The sequence below is a fragment of the Neomonachus schauinslandi genome, chromosome 3 (genome assembly GCF_002201575.2).
Source record: "Neomonachus schauinslandi chromosome 3, ASM220157v2, whole genome shotgun sequence".
NCBI classification, from domain to species: domain Eukaryota; kingdom Metazoa; phylum Chordata; class Mammalia; order Carnivora; family Phocidae; genus Neomonachus; species Neomonachus schauinslandi.
This window is the reverse complement of record NC_058405.1, coordinates 160,896,929-160,917,836: the sequence shown is the minus strand read 5'-3', so window position 1 is coordinate 160,917,836 and position 20,908 is coordinate 160,896,929. Positions and strand designations below refer to the sequence as shown.

The following is a 20,908-nucleotide window of genomic DNA, read 5'->3' as shown; positions in this document are numbered from 1 at the left end:
ATCATGACCTGAGCCGAAGGCAGATGCTTAACGACTGAGCCACCCAGGGGCCCCAGGAGGTTGGTTTTTTTAATTTCACCTATAAGTGAGACCATATAGTATGTGTCCTCTCTTATTTCACTTAGCAGAATAATGCCCTGCAGGTTCTTCTGTTACAAATGGCTGAATAATATACTTTTTTTTTTTAAAGATTTTATTTATTTATTTGAGAGAGAGCATGCACAAGCATGGGGAGGGGCGGCAGAGGGAGAGAGAAAAGCAGACTCCCAGCCAAGTAGGGAGCCCAATGTGGGGCTCGATCCCAGAACCCTGGGATCATGACCTGAGCCGAAGGCAGACGCTTAATCAACTGAGCCACCCAGGTGCCCCTGAATAATATTCATATATATGTGTGTGTGTGTACATACACACACACAAACACTTACTTTATCCACTCATCCATCAGCAGACATTTAGATTGCTTCTAGGTCTTGGCTATTATAAATGATGCTGCAATGAACATGGGGATGCAGGTAACTCTTCAAGATAGCGATTTCATTTTCTTTGGCTATATACTAGAAGATGGATTGTTGGATTATATGATAGTTCTATTTTTAATTTTTGGAGGAACCTCCATACTGTTTTCCACAGTGGCCACACTAATTTGCACTCCCAGCAACAGTGCACAAGGGTTTCCCTTTCTCCATATCTTCACCAGCACTTGTTATCCTTTGTCTTTTTGGTAATAGCGATCTTAACAGGTGACATGCTATCTCCTGGTTTTGATTTACATTTCCCTTATGATTAGAGATGTGGAGCACCTTGTCATCTACCTACTGGTTATCTGTATGTCTTTGTAAAAATGTCTATTCAGGCCCTTAGCTCATTTTTTTTTTTTTTTTTAATTTTTTTTAGTTGACATAAAGTTCAATACTGGTTTTAGGAGTAGAGTTCAGTGGTTCATCATTTACATGTAACACCCAGTGCTCGTCTTAACAAGTGCCCTCTTTAATACCCATCACCCATCTATCCCATCCCCCACCCACCTCCCTCTGTCAACCCTCAGTTTGTTTTCTAAGCTAAGAGTCTCTCATGATTTGTTTCCCCCCTTTTCTTCCTCCCTCCCGAATGTTCATCCGTTTGGTTTCTTAAATTCCACATGAGTGAAATCATATGGTATTTGTCTTTCTCTGACTTATTTCACTTAGCATAATATACTCTAGCTCCAACCACGTCATTGCAAACGGCAAAATTTCACTTTTTAATGGTTGAATAGTATTCCATTGTGTGTGTATGTGTGTGTGTGTGTGTGTACACACACATATCTTTATCCATTCATCAGTTGTTGGGCATTTGGGCTCTTTCCATGGTTTGGCTATTGTTGATAATGCTGCTATAAACATCAGGGTGCATGTATCCTTCTGAATCAGGATTTTAGTACCCTTGGGGTAAATACCTAGTAGTGCAATAGCTGGATTGTAGGGTGGTTCTATTTTTAACTTTTTGAGGAACCTCCATACTGTTTTCCAGAGTGGCTGCACCAGTTTGCATTCCCACCAACAATGTAAGAGGGTTCCTGTTTCTCTGCATCCTTGCCGACACCTGTTGTTTCCTGTGTTGTTAATTTTAGCTATACTGACTGGTGTGAGGTGGTATCTCATCATGGTTTTGATTTGTATTTCCCTGATGATAAGTGATGTTGAGCACCTTTTCATGGGTCTGTTAGCCATCTGGATGTCTTCTCTGGAGAAATGCGTATTCGTGTCTTTTGCCCATTTCTTAACTGGATTATTTGTTTTTTGGGTGTTGAGTTTAATAAGTTCCTTACAGATTTTGGATACTAACCCTCATTTGCAAATATGTTCTACCATTCCACAGGATGCCTTTTAGTTCTGTTGATTGTTTCCTTTGCTATGCAGAAGCTTTTTATCTTGATGAGGTCCCAATAGTTCATTTTTGCTTTTGTTTCTCTTGCTCCCAGTGATGTGTCTAGTACCTTGCTCATTTTTTAATTGGATTTTTTTTGCTACTGTGTTGTATGATTTCCTTACATATTTTAGATATTAATCCCCTCTCAGATATTTGATTCACAAGTATTTTCTCCCATCCTGTATACTGCCTTTTCATTTTGTTGATGGTTTTTCTTGCTGTGCAGAAGCTTTTTAGTTTGATAAAGTCCCACTTGTTTATTTTTACTTTTAACACTTGTGCTTTTAGTGTCATTGCCAAGATGAATGTCAAGGACTTTTCCTCAGGTTTTCTTCTAGGAGTTACATGGTTCAGGGCTTACATTTAAATCTTTAATTCATTTCAAGTTAATTTTTGTGAGTGGTGTAAGATAAGGGTCTATTTTCATTCTTTTGCATATGAATATCCAGTTTTCCCAACACCATTCATTGAATAGACTATTTTTCCCCAACTGAGTATTCTTGGATTCCTTGTCAAATACTAGTTGACCAGATATATATGGTTTTATTTCTGGGCTTTCAATTCTGTTCCACTGGTCTATGTGTGTTTTTATGCTAGTACCATGCTGTTTTGATTACTATAACTTTATGAAGTATAGTTTGAAATCAAGAACTGTGATGCTTCCAGGTATCTTCTCCTTTTTCAAGTTCTTTCTCAAAGAATGAATTGTGGGTAATAGTTATATAAATGCTGAAATAACTGTCTCATTTAAAATAAGGATTATAGAAGGGCTCCTGGGTGGCTCAGCTGATTAACCAGCTAATTTGACTCAGGTCACTATCTCGGAGTCCTGGGATCAAGCCCTGTGTCGGGGAGTCTGCTTGAGGATTCTCTCTCCTTCTCCCTTGCCCCTCCCCACCCGTGCACTCTAAAATAAATAAATCTTTAAAAAAATAAGAATTATAGATATGTTTAAATTTTACAAAGAAAATAGATTTAGAATATTTGACAGTCTCCTGAGTAAGCCCTAAATAACTGCTCTTTTCTTTTGGTTGCCTGAACACACTATCCATACTGTTTTGTTCTTGTACTATTATTTATCTTTTTATGTACATGTCTTATATGTTATATCCTTATCAATGAGAAGATAAACCATTTAAACAAAGAACCTTATCTTATACCTTTTGAACCCTTAGCATCTGACATAAACACTATAGTTTGTAGTAAGTACTAAAAAACTTTTATTAAAAAAAAAATGAGAAACTAAAAAGATTATCTGAAAGAATATCTGAAATTAAAGATTTAAGCTCCCCAAAGAAAAAGACAGAATGTTTTGTATGTATTTTCTCTAGCATCCTTTTCTTATTACAGAGGACTCAGTTATTTACTGATCAATCAATAAACAATCACTGAAGACCTACCAAGTAAGGCACTATACTATGCCCTGGGGAGACAAAAACAAAAAAGGTTAAGTAAAAAATAGTACCCCAAAAAAAGCCCTGCTGAATCAAATAATAGGTAATTAAAAAGTAACCTGAGGAAGAAAAGGGAAAACAACCCTTTAGAAAAAAAATTGAGAACCATCAAATAGAATTATGCTACTATGAAGACCATTTCTTAAATATATCAGTATTATCAGCTTTAGTCATACCTGTATTTATAATCTGATTGATGAGGCTTTTAATGAGAGAGGTATTAATGGGTGCTTCATTAAGAAGAAGTCCCAATCCTGAATAGCCAACTTCTCTGAGCCGAATACGTTGTTTACTTCGTTCATAAACATTTGTGCATTTCAACATTTGTTCCATAACCTGGTCACAGCAGTAATATATACTTCTCAATACAGAGAACTAAGAACAGTCACTTAAGTTAATATTGAATATAATGTTACTGTACAAGCATCATTTTGGAGCATCATTTTATTCCTTAAGTGTAACAAACGAACAAACCCAGCAGTAACAGGGAGGAATACTCCGAATCATACTCTCATTAAAAAATGGATTTAAGAAGAAATTGAACTAAAATGCATTTGTATTTAAATAATTAATATATTTAAAACTGTAGTTTACATATATTTCTTGCAGATCAAAGAAATAACTTAAAATTTCCTTTTTAATGGCTAAGGCTTAGATAGAAACAAGCCCTATAGCCTCCATGAAAAACAAAAGTATGTTATAAAAGAGAAAAAGATACTTTGAGATCAACCTAGTAATTTATGTAACATTTATGTAACAGTTATCAAAATGTTTTTCAAGAAAAGGAAACATTTTGTGAAGCACATCCATATGCCAAAATGGGAGAATGAATTAGTAATCCCATACTTTTTGAAGTGAGATCAACGTTTTAAAAGTGACATACTGAAACCCTACGGAAAGGGTAATTTTGGCAGAATAATATGATGAACAATCCATATAAGGCCATTTTTGGAGAAATTAACATTTAATCTCCATGAAGGAACATTTGTTTGGGCAGATACTTTAAAGAGCAGCCACAGGGGTCACCATAATTAATACTCATGAGAGACTATGCCAGATCATTTTTATTGCACCTTTGTTTTCCAAAGTTTAGGGATTCCAAACATAGGCAATCCAAATTTGACCCCATATGTAGACATTATGATGTAACACTAATGATATAAGAGGAAACAAATGTCACAGGCAATCAGGCATTATGAATAAGTAGAAATATGACTAACTCCTCTATTTTTTTTTTTAAACAAAAAAGGTGAAGTGGATGAAGCTCAAAGTGACTACTATGGATAGCTCAACAAAATATATTCATTATCCTTTGACAAGTTACTAACCTCCTGGCCTCAGATTCTTTATCTGTAAAATGGGACTAATAATATTCACTTCATGAAGTTTTTGAAAGGACTAAGTTAGCTAATATATGAAGAATGTTTATGGCCTGACAAATAGTGGGTACTACATAAGGTTAGTGATTATAATTAACTGCTAAAATGTCTGACCTGCCACATAGACCCATGGTTAAGTCAAAAGAGAGATGAGACAAAATTAGTGAAAGGGAGTGGAAGGTACAGGCTTCTAGTTATGAAATGAGTAAGTCACAGGAGTAAAAGGTAAGAGCACAGGGAATAAAAGGTAGTCAATGATATTGTAGTAACATTGTATAGTGACAGATGGTTGCTACACTTGTGGTGAGCAGGGCATAATGTATAAACTTGTAGAATCACTATGTTGTACACTTGAAACTACTGTAACATTGTGTATCAATTATACTCAAATTAAAAAAATGTTTTTTAAAAAAAGGCAAAAAAGGGAAATGAGAGGTTTTATACTGAGGATGATATAACAAAGTGGATCTTCCACTAAACTGATCAGATTACAATATGATTAGTTTTTAAATGTTCAAAACATGAAAAATATATATCAAAACGGACTGCAGAATTAATTAATTAATTTTTAATGTAGGCTTCATGCCCAACATGGAGCCCAACACAGGGCTTGAACCCATGACCCTGAGATTGAGACCTGAACTGAGATCAAGAGTTGGACACTTATCCTACTGAGTCAGCCAGGTACCCCTACAACAATTTAAAATTAGAGTAGATATGAAAAAAGAATTTACATTCATAAAATGGATATTTACAAATAAATTCATATACTCACAAATGTCCCCAAATATAAAGATGCTTAAGAAATGTTTATACCTTAAAAACTATTTCTCTTAGTCTGTCAGAGTACTTCTGATTTAAGAGCAAGGCATAAAGTATGTCAGCATTTCCTGGTTCAAACAGCAGTAAGAAAAGCTGACCTCTAGTTGGGCTGGTACGGAGGAGACTGAAGAGCATATCCAAAATTCCGAAGAGCTTTTAAAATTAAACAACACAAAACAAACAACCACACTCATATATGGAAGCACAAATAAAGTCATAAACCACAAACAGTTACTTAAACTAAATCCTATATACACTAATGTTTTAGAGCTTAACTGAATGGTCTGATGTCTTCTGAAATAGCCCTGCCTTTTACCACCATTATGCTTTTGACTTATTTCTTTTTGTATATCCTCTCAATATGCATATTCACCTGCTGAGCCATACCTATATTGCTTTAGCCACATAAAAAGCCATGTCTTCCATAAAGCCCTTCCTGGTCTCCTCAACATGTAATACTCTCCTATGAAAACCTCATAGGACTTTGTTTCTCTCTTATAGCTATTATCATAGTCTTTGTTTGTTTCATAATTATTTATAAACCTCTCTTATCCACCCTTGCCTCTGTTAGGCTAAGAGAATGCTAATTCATTCATTGTAACATACCTATAATATCTAGTATTATTCTATGTATATAGTAAGCTTACAATAAATACCTCTTTGACTGAATTGACCAAGAAAATATCACTGGCAATGAATCACAGTGGGTGACAACAGCTATCATGAAATAAGATGGCTACTGGTTACTCTAGATAAAAAGAAGCTTCTGAAGTAGACTAACCTTATGGGGAAATAGCTTAAGTTAACTCATCTATATAATATCAATTATGAAGTCATGTAATATCTAAGTACACAAAGAATACTTCATCAAAGAGCAAAAATAGTTGAGTCAACATAAATTAAGGATACTCAAGTTTGGTGTTGAGAGTGGTATACAGAAAGAGCACAGAAATAGCAGTAAATACACCTGGGTTCTATTCGCAGGTTTGTCAGCTGTATGACTTTTTAAGTCACCTAATCTATCTGAACATGTACTCCAAATGTGCAAGTGGGAAGATTAATTCCTGGTCTGTATATTTTACATCAGTGGTTCTCAAATTTTTTCATGCACCATAAACACCTGGAAGGCTTAGTTCAGTAAGTATGCATTTATAACAAGTTCCCAGGTAAATCTGGTCAGGAACCATACATTGAGAACCACTGTCTTAAAGAGTAGCTCTGAGGTATAAATGAATAATGTATGTAAAAGTATCTAAAAATAGAAATATAATTTACTCTTTATGAAAAATTTTTATGAACCTATGTTAAAATTCATGTTAGAAATCTGCCCAGTATCTTTGATGATAGGTAAATATACATGATGTGGCCTATGAAAACAGTCTTCAGAACTGCCAGAACAACTATTTCCAGATACTACTTTCTAGCTAACTAAAATATTTTATTGTATTACCATCTATTTTATTAAACTTTCAGTTAGGAGATTAAAATTTACTTCTTTAACTGCATAATATTGTATTTCACATAATAAACATTTTACTGTTAAAATGTTTAATATACGTGTAATTTTAAAAGAAGATGAGAGAGCAACTTAAGTGTGAAAAAGAAAAAACAGACTTTTCTTGGGCATAATACCTGTTCTTCTTCATTGACAGCAGCTATGTAACCCATAATACTCTGTATCTCTTCATGAGTTCCACCTTTGCACAGAAAATATTTAATTAGTCCATACAAAGAAGTCCTTATTGTTCGAACGTCATCTAGAGACAGCTCACTATATTTACAATCACTCCTGAAAGAGAAAGTAAAAGTGCAAGAATTGAAATGTAAAATGTTTACATTTTAGTGCCTTTTTGTACAAAAGAACCCACAGTTTAAAAAAAAAGATGCTTCCATGTAATTATTAGAATTCATGGTATCTTTGTTTTCTTTTTCCTTTTAAGGAAAACCTTGGGTTTCAATGACAAAGATATAAATAGTTAAAATAGCTTATATTTAAACAACAGTAAGTGGCAGACATAGTTTTAAGTGCCTTACATGTTATTAATGCATTAATTTAATCCTCAAAACAAACATAGGCTTATTATTTCCTTGTCACAGACAAGAAAACTTAAGCACAGGGCGCCTGGGTGGCTCAGTCGTTTAAGCGTCTGCCTTCGGCTCAGGTCATGATCCCAGGGTCCTGGGATCGAGTCCCGCATTGGGCTCCCTGCTCGGCATGAAGCCTGCTTCTCCCTCTCCCATTCCCCCTGCTTGTGTTCCTGCTCTCGCTATCTCTCTCTCTGTCAAATAAGTAAATAAAATCTTTAAAAAAAAAAAAAAAAAAGGAAACTTAAGCACAGAAAAGTTAAGTTGCCTACAGCCAGACAATTAATGAAACACAAGATTCAAACCCAATCTATGTGATCCACTGTTCATCATTTTAACCTCCACACTTTCTTGTCTTTCTTAAGTTAAAGGATATCAGAATTTATAAATAATCTAAACATTCCAAGCAACCAGCAGGCAGAAAACAATATCAAACTAAGAAGGAGCAAGGACATCATACCCATAATAAATCCTAAGTGTATCGAGGAGAAACTGCACACCATACTTCTTTCGGAAAACTCTCCTGCTGTCTTTGATGATGGTGGAAAGATACTGTATGTGACCTAAAATACAAAGTTCACTCTTAAATGAACACCTAAAATAAAATCCCACAGGTAGTTATAAATTTCTAAAACAAACGTAAAATTTGATCCAACGGACTGCTCTCACCAATTCGAAAGGGAAAATCTCCACGGTTCCAAATACGGAAGTCAAAGAGTAAATATTGATACATTTGCTGCAGGAGCTGTATATTTTTCTCTAATGATACCTGTTCAATTAGTAACTGAATTGCCATCAGTACATTAACATCCATCAAGGAGCTTGGCACCTGAAATCCAAACAGATAAGGGTTCTGTAAATTTCAATTATCATTAAGCTACATTTAATTTCAAGTGATTAATTCAGAACATCACTATATGAGAATCTCTGTTACAAAAATATAAACAAATAAAAAATATAAACAAAAATATAAAAACTTTAATTTTCCAATGTACACTAGAACATATTTTCCTAATGTCATATTCCTAAGACATAATACTCTGTCTTTTTTTTTTTTTTTTTAAAGATTTTGTTTATTTATTTGACAGAGAGACACACAGCGAGAGAGGGAACACAAGCAGGGGGAGTGAGAGAGGGAGAAGCAGGCTTCCCACGGAGCAGGGAGCCCGATGTGGGGCTCGATCCCAGGACCCCGGGATCATGACCTGAGCCGAAGGCAGACGCTTAACGACTGAGCCACCCAGGCGCCCCTCCTAAGACACTCTTAATCAAATATCCCAAATACCAATACTAACAAAGTCCTATATATTAAAGATTATATACTATTATATAAGATGAGTAATTCTTGTAAAAAGGTGATTCCAAAGTAGGTTTCAAAAATCTGCTTGTGAAATAAAATTACATTCACTAATATAACTGAAACCATAATAGTGTTATTTAAAAAAAATTTACTTAGTAAGAAGAAAAACCTTCTAAAGACAAACTGCTAATTACAATCATTAGCCACATCTACAAATGTTTAACTAGCTCACCTTCTGAAGTAAGGCACCAAGAGTGGCAACTCCATGGCAGTTAATAAGATTGTCCTGGTTGATAGGATGTCTTTGAATGAAGTGTTTCACAATCAAGATAAATGTTGCAATTAAATTTCTTTCTAATCTTGACTCTGAGGAATTGTGAACATGTCATTAATTATCATAATTAATCACTTTTACATCACATTTTCCATGTTATAATGCATATTGTAACAAAGAAGAAATTTGGTTGAGCAATTTGCTTCCAAAGGTCACTTGCAGAATGCAAGTATCAGAGAAAGCAGTGACTGCATATCGTATACTTACATACACATGCAAATATTTTCTCTACCATAAATTTAGCAATTCTGTCATATTTCCACTAATAGTACAAACTAAGGATAGTCAAGAGTAAAACCAACTTCTTAATTTTTTTGACTAAGGCATTATGAACTTTTTGAATTATATTAGTAAAATTAGGGATGGGCTGCTTCAGCTACAAATGGTTAAGTTTCTTCCTAATGGTGGCAAGACATTTTTAACTACTTTTCAATTATCAAATTTCTCAATGACTATTTTGTGTTAATTTCATCTTAATACCTGATGCCTTTGTGGAGGTCAATATGACCCAATCTCCTTCTACAGGCGTTATTAATTCAGAAACTGAACTTTCATTCATTCCTTCAGAAATCTGTCCTTCACCAAAGTGGCTGATTTGTTCCAACAGAGGAAACAGTACATTTAATCCACCTATGCAGTTTATGATGTCCTGAAAAAAGAAAACTACAATTTTTTAATCTTAAAAAACAAGGACAATTTTGTCATTTAATATTCACACAAGCGTGTACGAGGTTAAAATTTACTAAACTTTTGGGCAATGTACAGGATAATCTAATGTAAAGGAACCCTTGTTTGGGCAGATGCTTTAAAGAGTAGCCACAGGGGTCACCATAATCAATATTCAAGACTATGCCAGACCATTTTTACTGCACCTTTGTTTTCCAAAGTTTAGGGATTCCAAACACAGGCAATCCAAATTTGACTCCATAAGTAAACTTTATAATGTAACACTAATGATATAAGAGGAAACAACTGTCGTAAGGCAATCAAGTATAATGAACAACAAAATAAATTAAGGAAAAAATACATTTGGTGGTAGAAATATGACTGACTCCTCTCCTTTCACTTAACAAAAAAGGTGAAGTGGGTGGCTTCAACCGAAGTTCAAAGTGACTATTTTGTTTTGCATAGCTTAACAAAATACAGTCCATATTCTTTAACAAGTTACTAATCTCTCTGGCCTCAATTTTTCCATCTGTAAAATGAGGATAATAATAATTCCCACTTTGTAAAGTTGGTAGCAGGATTAAGTAAGCTAATAAAGGAGTGCTTAGTGTCTGACAAACTGGGTACTACCCTAGGTTAGCCATCATTAACTGCTAACATGTTCTGATCTACCATCTAGACTCAGTTTCATTGATTAAACAACCCTCTTCATACTTTTGCTCATCATTAACTTACCTTAATGTCCCAGTTCACTACTTTGTTTCCTGTTAATCTTCCATGCAAACAATTAGTAGATAAATCAAGACAGATTGAATTTTTGCAGGCCTAAGAATAAAAGGAAAATATGGCAAACATCTAAGCACAATGAGGACAAAACATAATTTTAACTATATATGAAACATTTCACCATAATTTAAAAGGGTATATATTATAATCAATGATAAGATGCTTACAACATCAAGTTTAGTATTACTATTCTGACTGCCTCTTAAAAGAATGAGGGACTAGATTCTAAAGCACTCACTCATCAAAACTAAGTCACTGCTGCTTGCCATCCAACCGATGAGTTATAGCAACAACTTACTCACCAATCACCACAGTTTAAAATTTTTTCTCTTTTAAGAACAAACTGATGGTTGCCAGAGGGGAGGGGAGGAGGGGGTCATGGGCAAAATGGGTGAAGGGGAGTGGAACATATAGGCTTCCAGCTGTGGAATGAGTAAGTCACAGGGAAAAAAGGTAAAGCATAGGAGATACAGTCAGTGGTACTGTAACAGTGATGTATGGTGACAGATGGTAGTTACAGTTGTGAGCACAGCATAACATACAGACTTGTCAAATCACTATGTTGTACACCTGAAACTAATGTAACATTGTTGTGTCAACTATACTTCAACCAAATTAATTCTGTGAAGTTAAAAAAATTAAAAATAAAAGTTTTAAACCAATATATGCAAACATATTTTTGGCTCTTCAAAAAATTCAATGCTTTATTCCCATCAATATTTCGCTAGGCATAATTTCATTGATACAAATAAAATATGTGTATAAATGTGATACAGAAATCACGAAAGAGAAAAATATGATATAAAAATCCAATCACAGGCATAAGACACTATTTTCTTTCATGTTATTGACAATTCTGGTTATATTCATACTCAGAGTCTAGTCCATCATCCTAGAAATTGTCAAACTTATTTGTTAACTTCCATAAAGAATTATAAAGCATATAACTTCACATTCAATCTGTGAATTTGCAGATAATGAAGCATCCTTGAATCCAATCACCATTCCAAAAAAAAAAACAAAAACCCTACAAATTTTAGCACAAATGATGCATTAGTTGCTTTCTTCTTAAGGCAACTGAGAAAAAAAACGCTTTAATAAAACAAATGTAAGCTGAGTTTACATTTAACTCAATGTAAAACTGTATTAGTCTCAGAGACAGAAATGTCTTTCTCCCATTACTACCTTAGTTTGGGTCTTGTTTATCTATGACCTATCCTCACACAATAAATCTCCTAATGGCATGGCCGCCTCCCACCTCCTATCCCTCCAATCCAGCTTTCATAGTGCAACTTGAGACCTTTCTCTAAAATGCAAACCTTATCATATTTTGTTCTTCTCCTCAAAATCCTGTCCTGTCCACTGCCTACTTAGCCTGGCATGGGAGGTTTGCTATCATCGGGCCTCCATGTGCCCTCTAATTTAATTTCCTGCCATCTTTTCTTCCTGCTTGCTTAGTGCCCTAAACCCAAAAAATGTAGATCCCAGTTTTACAGTATGTGCCTTTTAGATGCTGCTTGCTACGCCTGGCACATCCCTACTCAACTCTTCCTTTTAAAACACAATCTTCTAACCTCCTGAAAAAACCAACCACTCACCTTTGTTGCTCACTGTATTTTGTACATAATTCCAACACAGAAATATTGTATAGTGGTTAAGAATATGCATTAAATAGGCTGAGTTCTAACTCCAGCACTACCATTCACTAGAATTGTGAGGCTAGGCAAGTTACTTATCTTTACTGAGCCTCAGAAAACTAGAGCTTATAAAAGACACAGGTAATACCATATACCCCTTAGAGTTTTTGTGAAGGGTTAAGTGAAACAATACATGTAAAACATTTAGCATAGTGCTTAATATAGTGTAAATACTCAATAAATGGTAGCTAAAAAGAAAAATGCTCATAAAATTATATTGCACTTATTTTTTTTTTTTCATATTTACTTCAGTTTAAGTTACAAGCTTCTTAAAGTCAGACACTTTATTCATCTTTATATCCTGAAAGTTCAGCACAATTCTTGGCTTGGAGAAGACACAAAAAATTATCAACAATGAATGGTTTAACACCTCCTACAAATGAGTACAAAAAGAAAAATTGTTGACTGTCAAAAAATCCTCTGGAGCAGCTTTTCCCAGACTAGCACTTGTGAGATTAAAAAACAGAACATGTTCTATGCTCAAATAACTGATGAAAAAGTAGGATAAAACAAAAGTAAACTAGTTTCTAACAAGATTCTAATAAGCTTTTTCAAGTGTATTATCAATCTCCAAAATGGGTGTACAGAATACAACATTTCCCCAAACTCTGTTAACCATAGAACCCTCATATCATGATATTATCACCATTTTCAAGAAATAGTCTTCCAAGAAACTGTTTATTGCATATATTTGTCATACTGAGTTTCTTGAAGAAAAACAATAATAGCTATTTTCTTTTTTTTAATGCTTTCTTTTTTTTTTTTTTTTTTAGATTTTATTTATTTATTTGACAGAGATAGACACACTGAGAGAGAGAACACAAGCAGGAGGAGTGGGAGCGGGAGAAGCAGGCTTCTCTTGGAGCAGGGAGCCAGATGTGGGGCTCAATCCCAGCACCCTGGGATCATGACCTGAAGCTCAATCCCAGCACCCTGGGATCATGACCTGAACCAAAGGCAGACGCTTAACAACTGAGCCACCCAGGTGCCCCAGCTATTTTCTTATTACAGAATTTTTACTGCTGGAAATTCCAATAGTAAAAATTCAACCTAATGTTATCAAGTTTAAATTTGAAAAGAGAATATGACAACCATAATGTCAAAAAGACTCAGCTATCACATGTCTAGAACATGTGAGATACCAAATACACTACCAAATACAAATACCTTAGTGAGATTAAATTCAATTCTTTCCTATCTACTTACAATAGAGTGAAAATAAATATATATGATATAGTTCCTGCGAAGAAAATAACTTGAAGTCTAGTTCAGCAGACAAACATATCTCTGGAAAAAGTTAGTGTTACAAAAGGCAAACACTAAAAAAATAGGAGGCCCAAGAGACATTATAGCCAATGCAAGGCATGAACCTTGATCCAGATTTAAGTCTTTAAAAGGCTAAACAAAATATTTTTGGGAAAACTGGGAAAATCTGAATGAGTTATATAGTACGTAAGTTACTGATAATTTTCCTAGGTAGGTTAATGATTACATAGAAATATTTAGGGGTAAAGTGTCTGATAGCTATGTCAATCTGCCTTCACAAAAGATTGGAGACAAAGTCAACAGGTATGGCAAAATGTTAATAATTGGTGAATTCAGGTGGACAGTATACACAATTTCAGTTTACCATTCTTTCAACTTCTCTAGGCTTGAAATTAATAAAAATAAAAGGGGAATAAAAATGATAGGTAAATTTTATTAGGTCAAATATCACAAATAAGAACTCAAAGTAATAAATTATGACCATGTACTAGCTGGCTAACCTAGAAAAAAAATTCTACAGTGTATAATCTCACAAAAAGCATCTTCTGGGTCAATGTTTAGTATAATGAAGACAACTAATGTTGTTTACGCCATTTTTCCTTTTCTTCCTCCCAGTTCTACATTTGATCTTTCCCTCAGCCCTTGCTGACCTTAATTACTTTCGCTAGGTAGGTCTTTGAAGGAAAAAGGACAATGCATGCTATGCATGTAAGTAGTTTCTTTTTTCTCCTTCTGAAATAAACATTTCAATTTTTTTTGGTTTGTTTTCTTGCAATAATTTTTAAAATAAACAAAAAAATGTTGAGCATAATTCTGTTTAATCTCTCCTTCCAAAAAAGTAGGATAATATTAAGTTTAAACAGTTTCATTCACTGACGTCAATTCATTAGTACAAATTCCCACCACAACAATTCCCACTCATCCTACTGGGATGACATAATGATTAACATTTGAATCCTAGTTGAGAAGTACACCTTAATTTTTATTGCTTCTCCTCTTCTTTTGAAAATTAGTAATTTTTAATGGAAATTCAAGACTGTCTTTCTCAATTATCCATTGAAATGACAAAAGGAACAAAAAAGGAATTTTAGTTCACAGCATAGTTACAACTAGACACACTCCATGCATTTACTCTCACCTTTGCAGTGTAATGAAGAAGGATGTTACCAGGCAGTTCAGCCATGTCAGACTCCTGAAATTTCCATGGGCTTAAACAGTTTGGACCTGAAAATTATTTATACACATATACACAAACATCACTGAATATATATGGCCTCTTTGGTTCTGTGTAATTAGATAAAATTTAAAATTAAGTTGTTTCAAGCTACTCAACACAGTCAAAACATACTAGCCAACATGAATTTTATTTTTCCATCACCTCCAGTTCGTCTAAAACCTAGAAAAGCTGGGGAGTGGTTTGATCTCCACTACAGAAAGGAAATTTTATATGGTATTAAAAAACTAACATCAAATATAACAAAATTTACCTATTAGCTTGTCTAATGTAATTTAAATTTATAAGACAAAACAGCAAAATAATCAGCCAATAATGTGAGTAGATATCACAGAAACTGAACAGTAAATTAACAGGACTTCCTAAAAAATCAAAGAATACAAATTACAACAAGGTTCCATCTTAAATCAAAAAATGGAGGAAATAGTACTGACCATTCCATCTTAGTAAGGCTGTGGCGAAACTAGTATACTTACGTTTTACTAGTATGCACTGTGAACTGGTATACACCTTTTGGAAACTGATTAGGCAACATGTATTGAGAGCCAAAAAAAAAAAATTCGAACACTTTGAATATTTATCCTGGGATTTATCATAAGTAAACCCATCCAAATAAGGAAAAACATTAAAAGTACAAGAGTTCATATTATTTCATATTTGAAGTTTATATCAAATTAAAAATTATAAACAACCTAAGTAAGTCATGCAATATAGATTCAATGAAATATTATGCAGCCCTTCAAAACAATCATTATGAAGACTATACAACAAATTATTATTATTTATAAGAGTAGAATTATAAGTTGGAAAAATTATGAAAATAAAATCCAAACTATATAAGCTGTAATGACTACACCAAATGACTTATTATTAACTTATAATTTATTTAGATTTTAGATCACTTTCAAATATTTTGGTGAGTTTTACAGTAATGATAAGGTTCTAATATAAACTTTCAAAGTCTAGGCAGTCCCATTCAACTCAAAACTCCTATGTAACCTAAAAAAGACATTTTTACATATAATAGCTCTTCTGCAGTTAATATATATGAATTCTTAGAAGTTTACCTCCTGAACATCCTACTAGAATACAGATATAACTTTGAAAATAGTTATGATCCAATAATAACAATCAGTGTGTATCTTTAAAATCACAGCCAAAAGAAAAGGAAAAAGCCAAAACAAAAATAGCTTGTAATCTTATCCAGGTCTCCTAATTCTTCTGTCCTCATTTCTTCAGGTACATTAATATATAAATTATAAAAATGACCAGTTCTAGAACAAGACTTACATGATCTTAGAATCAGTCATATGATTTCTTATAAACACAGGCTTATATTTTGTTTCAACAATTTATTAAAATCTGTCAAAAGTACTGGCAATATTATATGTTGAATTATGTCCCCCCAAACTCATATGTTGAAGCTCTAACCCCCTATATGACTGACTATAATTTGGAGATAAGGTCTTTAAGGAGGTAACTAAGGTTAAATAATGTCCCTTATAAGAAGAGGAATAGACATCTTTCTTTTTGCACATACACCAAGGGAAGATGGACACCATGTGAGGACACACTGAGAAGGTAGCCATCTACAAGCCAGGAAGAGTCATCAACAGAAACCAAGCCTGAAGGAAACTTGATCCTGGAATTATAACATCCAGAATTGTGTGGAAATAGTGTATAAGCCACCCAAGTCTGTGGTACTGTGTTACAGCAGTCCTAACAGACTAATACAGACCTTATTATGGATGATATTTGAAAAATTCCTAAAGGTTTGCTTTATTTATGCCTACCAAAAAAAGTATGGTGTACTATATTATATCTCAAAAAGTTATTAAGAGAGTAGATCTTAAATGTTATCACAACACATGTAAAGCATTGTAATTATGTGAGGGACAGAGGTCCTAACTAACCTTATTGTGGTAATCATTTTGCAATATACATGTGTATCAAATCATTACATTGTACTTCTTAAACTTACCTATGTTTTATGTCAATAATATGCCAATCAAGTTGGAGGTGTGGGGGGCATGGAATGTAGTGGGCTTTTTCTTCCCTTTCAGCTTCCATTACAAATACAAATATACTCTTCAGATCAAATATATTCTTCAAAATATATGTAAGCAACAAAAAAACCTATTTAAGTTTAAATAATATGACTGTACATGCTTACCTGCTAAATATAATGCCTTCACTTGAGGAGGCTGTAGTGCTTCAAAGAAGATGATAACGGACCCTAGCTGACCCTCCAGAGATGTGGGGCATCCCCATTCACTATCTTGGGTTCCAGCTGATATCAATTTGGTAATCAATTTTGATTTTTCAAGTGTTCCTCCCCAGGAGGCTGATGACAAAATTCCACCAAATGATGTCCGATGAGGGGTAATGGGGGAAGAAAAAGGTGGATCTGGGATTTGGGAAGGTGGAGGAGTGGTGGTTCTTTGCCCAGCTGAACCAATGCAGCAGGAAATAAAAGGCTAAAAATTAAGAAACAAATTACACAATTTTAATTACATCTCTATCTTGATATTGAAAATAAAACAGTACATAAAATTAAGAAAACAAATAGATGGAAAAAAACTGAAAGTTTTAATTTTATTGCATCATAATGTGTGCATGTGTGTGCGCACATTAAGAAGTCATTATAGATGTTACTCTTGGCCTATGGGATTTAGATGCATTACTTTTATAACTCACATTTTAATGAGTATTTTTTAAAACTTTAACCATTTTACTATATTCTAAAATAGAGGAAATTACTACTTTTATCCCTTTAAAATGTATAAACAGAACTACACGTTTAATTAGTATAATTAGTTTATATAATTAGTTTAATTAGTATAATAATACTAATTACAGGTTATCCTGTAATGAGCATCAGGATAAACATCAACGAGAAATTACTAGACTCCTAGGATGACTTGGGAAATAATATATCTCATTATCTTCAAAAAAGGCTCTTTCAAAATCATCTAAGAATTCTCAAAGAACTTTTACACTAATGTTCTTTAAGAATCATCTCAGTAAATAAATTCCACCTTGTATCTGACTACATTATAATATGTAAAGGCTTAAAGTTTCTTCATTATTATTTCAAATTCAGTGGGATAGAAAACAGTCCAACATAATAGTCTCTAAGTATTTTGTATACAAGGTGGACTTTATTTATTTATTTAGATTTTATTTTTAAGGAATCTTTAAACCCAACATGGGGACTGAACTCACAACCCCAAGATCAAGAGTCTCATGCTCTTCTGACTGAGCCAGCCAGGCACCCCTGTGAGGGCTTTATTAAATGATCCTTTGCTCTGCTCTATTCAATTTCTTTGGCTTTCCTATTATAAGTCTTTTTTCCCCTAAGCCTTTAACTACATTTGTTTCTTCTTTAAGTTGTTTTTATTACATGTTGTCTGACTTCATCTAACAATGATAGGCTAATAGTATTAAATATTAACTTACTGTATCTTAGAATATAGAAAACACTTTAAAATTTATGGGCACATATTTAAAATAAACAGAACCTTCTACATTAAACAAAATTTTCAAGAGTTCTCAACCAATGGGTCCCATAAAGAGTAGGTTAGATGCGGAGAAAGGGGAACCCTCTTACACTGCCAGTGGGAATGCAAGCTGGTGCAGCCACTCTGGAAAACAGCATGGAGGTTCCTCAAAAAGTTGAAAATAGAGCTACCCTATGACCCAGCAATTGCACTACTGGGTATTTACCCCAAAGATATAAATGTAGCGATCCAAAGGGGCACCTGCACCCCAATGTTTACAGCAGCAATGTCCACAATAGTCGAACTATGGAAAGAACCCAGATGTCCATCGACAGATGAATGGATAAAGAAGATGTGGTATATATATACACACAATGGAATACTACTTAGCCATCGTGGATCACTGCATCAAAAACTGGTGCTGTATTGTATGGTGACTAACATAACATAAAAAAATAAAATTAAAAAAAATGAAATAGTGCCATCTCCAACGACGCGGATGGAACTAGAGGGTATTATGCTAAGCGAAGTAGTCAATCAGAGAAAGACAACATATGATCTCACTCATATGTGGAATTTAAGAAACAAAACAGAGGATCATAGGGGAAGAGAGGAAAAAATAAAACAAGATGAAACCAGAGAGGGAGACAAACCATAAGAGACTCTTAATCACAGGAAACAAACTGAGGGTAGCTGGAGGGCAGGGGGGTGGAGGGATGGGGTAACTGGGTGATGGGCATTAAGAAGGGCATGTGATGTAATGAGCACTGTGTATTATATAAGACTGATAAGTCACTGAACTCTACCTCTAAAACCAATAATATATTATATGTTAATTAATTGAATTTAAATAAAAAAAAGAGTAGATTAGATGTGCTTACTTCATTCGTGGCAGGAAATCTGAGAGGGGCAGAGACCTTCTGCTGTCCGTTGTCATAGATATAGACAAGGCTCTGACCAAAGGGTCTTTTTCCAGGCATGTGAACAATGGTTATGTTGTGCTAATAAAGTAAGACATACATTTAAAGACTAAAATTACATTAAATCTTTGGAATGACAAATGTTTTCAGAGTATTACTTTATAACTAGTTTGTGTTAATAGTAGAACATTGAGTTTAAGCATACTTAAATGCTGGTTAAAATTTTGTTCTTAAAGTGAATGACAATTTTTCCTGTAGTACTATAAAGGCATTTACATCTGTTCTAGAAACTTTATACATAATTTTAACAGAGTATCTTTTCTGCATTTTCCAAGTTTGAGTATTCTTCACAATCAATTTTTCTAATGAGAAGCAATTTATACTTCAAGAAAAGCAACCGAAATGCATTGTTTTTAATAATTTATGTTCTCATTTTAAATTGGATTTCAAAATCAAATCTGATTTTAGAAAACTTGAAATTGTAACACTTCCTTTTAATTTTTTAGAAGAAAACTTACTGCTGCTGAATTTATAATGATGATGATAATAATATTAACTTCCTTATAAACTTCAACATACATAGAATTTTAAAGTGAAAATTAATCGACTCTCAAAAAGGAGACAACTCCTGATGTACATTCACCAAGAGTGTCTTTAAAGGAAAGAACCAGAAAGTTAAATGTGATGTCCTAAAACCTTACCCAGAGGGAATCACAGAAACTGTGGTCAGGAAGCATAACTGTAGCATATTCTCTTTTTGTGCACACTGCCACAACCAACATACCTGAATGGGTAATAAAAGCTTCGAAACCCATGCCACTTCCTGTAAAGAAGCTAACAAAAATATATATTATAAGAACTTTCGAAATCAGTTTTTCAGCTTTATCATCACTGAAACACACAAAACCATGTCATCATGAATATCAATAATGCTGTGGCTTACATTCTATTGCCACATGTCAGTCCAATCTTGCTTCAAAGATAATTCTTAAATCTTTTTGTGGGCTTACTGGTTTAGTAAATTATTAAAGGTAGCCATATGAGTGGAATTCCATTATCAAACAACAGTAAAACAATACACTTTCAAATCTTCAAAATTCTTTCAAATAGGATTCAGAAAGCATAAATAAAAGTCTTAAAAATCATAAGGCATATTAAAAATTATTAGTTACTGAAGTAACTAAGTTTGGATGTACATACACAAAGGTTTTCTGATCCTTCATATAAATATACAGCATTTTCAATGGAACACAAAGATCACCATTCATTTTAAAATTTGTTATTCTTGGGACGCCTGGGTGGCTCAGTCAGTTAAGCGTCTGCCTTCAGCTCAGGTCATGATCCCAGGGTCCTGAGATCGAGTCCCGCATCGGGCTCCCTGCTCCGCGGGGAGCCTGCTTCTCCCTCTGCCTCTCTCTCTATCTCTCATGAATAAATAAATAAAATCTTTAAAAAAAAAAAAAATTTGTTATTCTTCCTTCTCTACTTTTACAATACTTTTAAGAAGGAACTTTCTTCCCAAACTAGCCTAAGAACTAGCAAAATATGTGAGACATG

The 20,908-nt window shown here is 33.9% G+C and overlaps 1 protein-coding gene across 1 annotated transcript in view; it reads right to left on the bottom strand.

Moving 5' to 3' along the window:
* Window positions 1–20,908, bottom strand: part of NBEAL1 (neurobeachin like 1) — a 173,884-nt gene that overhangs the window by 86,352 nt on the left and 66,624 nt on the right. Inside the window, 12 exon segments of the mRNA XM_044913621.1 lie at window positions 3,539–3,698; window positions 5,558–5,716; window positions 7,196–7,352; window positions 8,109–8,211; window positions 8,318–8,477; window positions 9,181–9,314; window positions 9,763–9,931; window positions 10,684–10,773; window positions 14,836–14,921; window positions 17,105–17,408; window positions 19,313–19,432; window positions 20,053–20,185. Coding sequence (XP_044769556.1) covers window positions 3,539–3,698; window positions 5,558–5,716; window positions 7,196–7,352; window positions 8,109–8,211; window positions 8,318–8,477; window positions 9,181–9,314; window positions 9,763–9,931; window positions 10,684–10,773; window positions 14,836–14,921; window positions 17,105–17,408; window positions 19,313–19,432; window positions 20,053–20,185 — 1,775 coding nt within the window.